At 45.1% G+C, this 7,634-nt stretch overlaps 1 protein-coding gene across 2 annotated transcripts in view; it reads right to left on the reverse strand.

Moving 5' to 3' along the window:
- MAMDC2 (MAM domain containing 2) overlaps window positions 1-1,609 on the reverse strand; it is a 55,684-nt gene extending 54,075 nt beyond the window's left edge. Inside the window, exons 1-2 of one of the 2 annotated variants that reach the window (XM_058823848.1) lie at window positions 1,453-1,609; window positions 924-1,037 (exon numbers count right to left, since the gene is read on the reverse strand). In XM_058823848.1, the coding sequence (XP_058679831.1) occupies window positions 924-1,037; window positions 1,453-1,609 (271 nt within the window). Of the gene's footprint in view, window positions 1-923; window positions 1,038-1,128; window positions 1,192-1,452 lie in introns of those variants that run through there. The other variant, XM_058823849.1, reaches the window with a different exon arrangement.
- Between the last annotated feature and the right edge of the window lie 6,025 nt (window positions 1,610-7,634).

The raw sequence follows: 7,634 nt of genomic DNA on the forward strand, positions 1-7,634 counted from the left end.
ACAAGTGGAATATAAAACTGGACCAGCCAGTTTTGAATGGAGCACTGATTAATGGTTTCTGAGAAGCTGTCTATCTCTTTTTATCTGTACTCACCTCTTCATTGTTCTTGGCACTTGTTTTTGGACTTAAAAACTTTAAAAACACATAGTCTCTCTTTCTGTGTGAGCACAGCTTTCACTTCACGAATGACAATTTTGTAAACACATAATCAAAACTAAATTATTTTACTACCCAGTTACAACTATGCTGTGTATATTTTTGTTTAGTCTTTTGTTCATGTAGATTCTGTCAAATATTGGAGCCCACACTGAAAACTTACCAAGCAGTCAGAGCTGCATCAGTCATTGTGCAGTAACTGATTATTCTATTCAACAGCATTTAGTCTTGTAAAGTCTAGTACAACTTACTGAAAGACTTCACTTTTTCTGTTGAACTGGACATACTACAAATTAGAGAAAAGTCTTAATTGAACATGTGCAAAGATACTCTTGGCAAAGACTGTCTCTTGCCCTGGAAATGCATCCACTTTTGGAGTAGAACACAAAATACATTTAGAAAGAAAATAATGCATGAGGAACGCACAAAGAAAATAATGCGTAAGGAATGGGACCGATGTGACTGGTCTTTTTAGAAAGAGGTCTTATAAAAGACACCTTTTCCCAACAAAATGTGAAAGACAGAGAAAGCAAGGAGACCTCTGAGGCATTCTGCAGAAACCTGCGGAGACACCAGTGCCGGGGGAGCGCAGACGCCTCCCCGCAGGGCCTGCCCGTTGTCAGGGGGAGCACAGCGAGGATCCCGACGGTGGCCGCTCCCCGCGAGCACCGGGCGGCCCCGCCGGCACCCGGGATGCGGCCGCGGGCCGGGGCAGCGCCGCGGGAAGGTGAGCGGGGAGCTGCGCCCGGAGCGGCGGCGCTCTCACCTTCGCCGTGCAGCGTCCAGGGCAGATGCGCGTAGTCCCACTGGTAGCCGCAGGCGCTGTCCTCGAAGGTGCACGACCCGGGCGAGAGCAAGGCCGCCCCGGCGAGCCGCAGAGCTGCAAGGACAAAACGAGCCGCGGTCACGGCGCGCCCGGCCCGGGGGCCGCCGCCGCCCCCGAGCCCGGGCGGGCGGGAGGCGCCGCTTACCGAGCGCGGCGAGCAGGCAGAGCCGCGGCATCTTCCCCGGGGCGCGGAGAGCGGCGGGAGCGCGGCCTGGGCACCCCGGCCGGCGGGGCGCGGGCAGGGCAGGGCAGCGGCCGGGCAGGCGGGGCAGGCACGGGGAGGGACCGCGGACAGCGCGGGGGGCGGCCCGTGCCGCTCCTGTCGCCGAGCGGGGCTGGCCCCGACGGTGGCCCGGGGCCGGAGCGGCTGAGGCTGCAGTGCCCTCCAGAGCGGGGGCTGCCGCCGCCTCTCCGGGCAGCCTGCGGAAGAGTATCCCTCCCCCCGCGCGGGGAAAATGTGCTTTCGTACGATTAAGTGTTGTTTTCCCGCGTTTCAGCTTGTACGCAGCGCATCGCTCCCGTCCTTGTTTTACCATCGCTGGGTACCACTCGAAGAGCTTGGCTCTGGCTGACGCAGTCCCTGTCAGGTGTTTGTGCACAACAGGAAGATCACCACTCAAACACATCTGCAGAGGATGAGGGGGCTCCCACTGCACCAGAGCTCCCGTGTTAGCACAGCTTGCCTGTCTGTCCTTCCCTTCCACTAAACCGGACCTTCAGAGGACCATGGCAGGGTACCCTGGCACTTTTAGCTAAGAATGGTCCAGCAGCTGCTGAGATGCTCCAAGTGCTGTAGTTCATCAGTTTACAGAGCAGCTCAGGACTGGACCACAAGAGACATTCAGTCCAAACTCTGCTCAAAGCAGAGCCAGTTTTGAGCTTGGAGGTTGCTCAGCTGGGGTTAGATAACCTCCAAGGCTGGTTGGCCTGGCTGGGCCTGGCTCCAATCCTGGGCTGTTTCTGTGGGGAAAGTGGGGAAAGCATTCCTTGAGAATGCTCTGAATTTCCACTGCTTCAGCTGTGCTACTCCCTCTCACTCTCCAACCTTGCACCACCCTGATGAGTCCTGATGATCCATTTCCTCTGTCCCTCTCCTGTCCAGGACTGCTATTGGATATTGCCAAAGTTGCCTCTCTTCGCAGCTGAACCCTCTCCTCACAGGACAGGGTGTCCAGGCCAACTGCCTCAGTGGCCTTCTCTCACCTCACATCTTAAAGGGATTAAGATCACTTAATTTGTTGCATTGCAAATACAGAAATTCTGATTTATTTGTCTAATCAGAGCTGCAGACATAGCATACTTTTCAGATTTGACTGGTGGCACACAGTAGTATTTAAAATATAGACTTCCATTTTATTACCATGCTTTAATATCAAAGCATTCAGTGAATAGGACCACCAGAGACCCCTTTTGTTACCCTCCAGGACCATAAAAGGACTTCCAGCAGGAGGTGGATGTGTATAAATTATATTTAGGGAAGTGATATTTATGCGTTAGATAAGAAACACCTTTTAATGAACATGTATGATTATGATGGATAAACCTCCACTTGAAAAGTCTGACCTCACACACAGAATGAAAAGAGTTTGATCCTCTGTGTGTCCTGTGCAGATAAAGAATGCTTGCTTTCTAATCCTTCAAATTGAGTTAGAAAGTTTATTCTGGCCAATTTCAAGATCTCCATTACTTGATTAGCTAAATTTCTCCAGCAGCTTTGACACATGCCTATTTTTACACAGAATTGAGTTTAGTGCATTATCTAGAATACACCACTTCTGGAAAGCTGATGGCACAAATAGCCTTTGGATGCTGATGATTCACCAATATAAGCACTCACTAAGAACAGCTGAAGTGACTCGTGCCCTCATTTTTTTCCTTGCTGGTTTCCAAGGTATTCCACCTCTTAGCAGAGGTGGCTTAGCTTCACATGTCAGCCACCCAAGTTTACAGCACCATGTGTAAACTGGTTATAAAAACTGGCACCTGCAGCCAAGGAAGTAGCAGGTGTGTGTGAATGAGATGGCATTAAAATTGCTGAAACTGGTGTAAAACCTCAGTGGCCCACTAAACTCCTTTCCAAGAACTGTATAGAAGACATTCTCCTTAATAATGAATTTTTAAAAGCATTTTGCCCCTTATTCACTCATGTTTCCTGAAATCTCACCCCATCCTTTCCTGCTGCTGATTTAATTAAGTTGTCCTCTTCATATCAGGGAGTAACATAATCAAGGCCATGCTAACCAGGCAACCTCGCAAGGGAAAACAAATGTTAGAAGCACCATTAATTGTTATATAGGAGTATTTGAGAGGTACAAAAGGCTTCTGCAGATGGCTGAGTTTAGCTCCATAAGCACTTACCCAGTTTGTTCCTGACCAGGCAGGAAATGGGTAAGCAACCTTTGTCCTTACTGCCTTTTGAGACAGGGAATGCAGAGATCTAGCATAAGGCAGGAGGCCAGTTACACCTCCTGTCTACTCCTATTTCTAAGTGAGCTTGCTTTGAGTATAAAGTTAATCCACAGGCTACCATTTGACTTTTATTAATTTGGCTCCATTTTTGCAGATTAATGGCAGTACCAGAGAAGGAGACGAGCAGCAACTGAAGTCTGAGCTTTTCCAAATTCTCTGCAGATTCTGTCCTCAATTCTACAGATACTGTCCTCTCCAGTGTTTGCTTTGAAATCCTGGAAAATACACTTAATAAAAAACCCTCTTTGCATGCCCAGGCACATCCAAACTTTCCACTTGTTCTCAGACATTGGACACCAGTACTGTTCTCAGTTGGAAAAGAATATCAGGACTGGAAAAGGAAATGGGGTCTTGTAGTACCTTTCAGTGTTCAAACTTCAGTCTTCTCGTATACATGTGTTAATATTATTATATTATTCTTTATATGCTTTAATTGAAATATAATCATGCATGACACTTTATAAGTGTACTTATGCAGAAGTCCTGGCATCTTTTCCTTTTTGTGTTTATCTTCAATAAGAAAAATACAAATCATTTGAGCTGAGTTCATCTAATCTAACTTTGCTTTGGCATATCCATATTTCTTATGTCTTTTGCCCATCGTGTCCTGTGATTCACAATTTCAGACAATTCTGATCTTGCCTATGAGCCAGTTTCTGCAGCTGCTGTCTTCTCCATTCTCTGTAAGTATTTCATGCTGTAGGAATACTTCCACTGGAAAGGTAGAAGGTACTAGCGGCCAGTGGCTGTGCTGGACATTTCTGCTCCCATATGGTTTACCATTTGAGGGTGGGGTAAGAGAAGAAATGTACCCATGGGATGAGCAGGAAAAACTCCTGGCAGTATTATTTCTTTTTTCTGGTTGCTATCAAATGGTACTCTTAGGAGCAAACTGCAACTGCTGCAGCTGGAGCTCTGGGGAAAGCTCTTCTACTGCTGTCTCTGGCATGAGCCACGTGTTCACCAGCAAAGCAGGGACACCTACGTGCTTTTGGGGATGGCTCAGAGAGGAAATTAATTTACATTCTGTTGAACTGCTTCTGTATAACACTTTGGAATGCCCTGCTCTGCACAGCCCAACATGGTTTACTCCTAACGAATGCATGTGTTCGTCATGTTGTTTCAACTTTTTGTGTCTCAATTCTGTGTATTTACTCTTCTGAGAACTGAAGGTGCATCTACCAACTGATGTTCTGAAAACTACACATGGAGACTCATGGAGCTCTCTGCTGCTTGCTGAGGGTGGGTGGCTGATCTTAACGAGCACATGACTTTGTGAATGGAAATTGCAATCAGGGCAGTGCTGTGTCACCTGCTGAGGCTCAGTGAAGGGAATTCTGCAGCAACTGAGCTTGGCAGGATTGGCTGCTGCTGAGGGCTGTGATACAGAGCCACAGCAACAGACAGGAGGGCTTGATCTGCTTTAGATGCGAAGTCAGCATTTGCTGTATATAAGTATATATATATGAGATGCATGTATATCTATAGGTAGTGCTTACAGAAAAGAGTTTAGTTAGTGACTGAGCTGAGAAATCCTTAAAAAATATTCAATTATTCTGTAGTATGTGGGGTTCTCATAGCAGGGAAAAGACCAGGAGGCCAATCTGAGGAAAGTTAAACCTGAGCATGCAGACACTGCTCAGTAAAGCTGACTCTTTGTGAGGGGCAACAAAGAGACCTCAGGAACGCTCTCTTACATCATAAGTACTCTCTTATATTAAAATAATCAGGCTACTTTTTAAAATTTCTATATTATTTTACTAGGACCTTACTTTACCTTTACAAACCTAGTTTAATTCCCTGTAAAGGAAAGCCAGCTGCTGGAACGATGTGGGCTCTTGCTTTACCACATTGTGGTTTCATGAAGAAGAGTAAAAGGAACAGTTAAAAATGACACCTGCATATGAAATTACTAAATGAGTTAAGTTCCAGTGACCTGTCATTTTGTTAAATCTCTGCTGGCACCAGCAAACAGCAACTTCCTCTTTCAAAAACCAAATGAAAAAAGGAGATACCATTCAGGTGCCAGAGAAATAGCTTGCCACAAAATGCTCAGTCTAATAGCTAATTAACGTTTTACAATTCTTCTCACATCTGAGTTCAATGATTTTTTTTTTTTTAAACCAGACAACTAGCAGATTATTGGAAATGGTTGATTCATCATCCCTGGAGGAATTTAAAAGGCATGTAGATGTAGCACTTAGGGACATGGTTTAGTCAAGGACCTGGCAGTGTTAGGTTAGTGGTTGGATGATCTTAAAGGTGTTTTCCGACCCCAACCATTCTATTATTCTGTGATTCTGTGACTGAACTGTGCAGTATCTAAACATTGACTACAAGGTTGAGAATGGGCCTGCTGGCCAGATAATGGCTCCTGAAGGCCTCCGGATATTGCTTTTAGCTGCAAATTCTGTCCTTTTCTGTCAACGGAGGGTGCTCAAGTCACGGATTTTGCAGTCGGTATAAGTGATCAGGAATGTCACAAGAATACCCAAGCTTGATCCATCCTAGGGAATGCAGCTCTACAAGAGTGCCTTCTACAGCTTCACACTTCAGGCTGGTCAGCCTAGTGGAGGAAAGGAAGCCAGTAGGTAGGAGCTGGAATAGCACCATCCTTGGCAAAGCAGGAGAGCCAAAGGGAGATGAGCAATCTCACAGCCATGAGAACTACAGATGAAAAAAGTAGTAGTAAAAAGTAGCCTTTCCACATGCAGCCATGTAGGGGAGTTTCTTGTAATAAGTCCAAGCTACAGCACCTTGCTTCTCTAGCAAGAGACAGGAACCACCACAAGTGAGGACCTCTCAAGGCAAAGCTGAGCTCTAGAATTCCCCAGATACTCTGCTAGGGATGAGCAGTTGGGAAATGAACTCGGGAAGAAGAAGGAAGAAATGTTACCATATTTTGGGTTTTGGGGACTAATATTCAAGGAGATTTTGGTTCCTGGACAAACCCACAGAACTTTTAAAGATTCAGGCAATTTAGTGAATATTTCAGCTACTCTGGTGAGAACAAAAAGAAATGCTTCAATTAAAGCCGTCCTGTGAGTGTGCTGTTACTGAGGGTCAGTTATATCTAGATGAAAAAACACCCTTTGCTGGTCAACATGAAAAGATGAATTTCAATAAGTACAGACACCTGGTGTGACCCTTGGGGTGCCCTGTGCAGGGTGAGGAACTGGACTCCATGATCCTTGTGGGTCACTTCCAACTCACCATCTTCTGTCATTCTGTGAAATGGAGAATAAGGACTACTTGCAAAACTATAGCCTAAATATTAATTCCAACACAAGTGTATTTTTCATTTTAAAAGGGGGAATTCACAGCACTCTGAAACAAGATGTACCAGTGTAACTCTAGCTTGTAAATTGCAACGTTTTCCCATGAAGACAAAATTCCAGGAAAATCCAGATGGTCACAGGATAGAGTATAAGGACAGAGTATACTTTGAACTGGAGAAGTTTTGCTTTGCATAAAGCTAGAGTTAGGATTTGGTTTAGGGCCAGGGAAATCGAAGATCTCAGAGCTGAAGTGTCAGCAGGATCTTGCTAAGCCCAAAGACCTGGGATGGCAGCTGGGCTCAGGAAAAGATGTAACTCAGAATGCATCTGGAATCATGAATAGGTCTTATCCCCCACAAAGGTACCTGGTTTAAAGTCAGGGTGAGTTATCTGAAGACCACATTGGAGCAGTGTCCAATTGGCCAAAGTAAACTGTTCGTTCCAGTACAGACTACCTATATTCTGCTGCAAATTTTAGCTCTGAAAATAGAAAGTACTTTTTTGCTCAAAAAGCATTCAAGTGCCATTATCCTCTTTGGACATTGTGGAATGAATCAGGTAAGAGAAGAAATTGTAAACAAAAATTTTTAATCCAGAAATAACAAGACACCATGGACAGTAATTTGTACCAGATGCTACAGTATACATATAAAAGTAAATACAATTAGGCCTACAACATCAAATATAAGCCAATTAATATCACTGATTGTTTTAAAATAAGTAACTCTTTCTTATTGTCATGAACAAAAGCCACTGGCAACTGCAGAAAACCTTTTCTATCAACGGTGTCCCTTTTGTTTATTGGTTCTGTGCCTGTAACAATATACTTTTAAGATTTCTCTGAGATATCAGCTGCAGAAGAAGCAGGGGAATGCCCAGCTGTTCAAAAGCTATTTCATGATAC

Source organism: Ammospiza caudacuta, chromosome Z (genome assembly GCF_027887145.1).
Source record: "Ammospiza caudacuta isolate bAmmCau1 chromosome Z, bAmmCau1.pri, whole genome shotgun sequence".
NCBI classification, from domain to species: Eukaryota; Metazoa; Chordata; class Aves; order Passeriformes; family Passerellidae; genus Ammospiza; species Ammospiza caudacuta.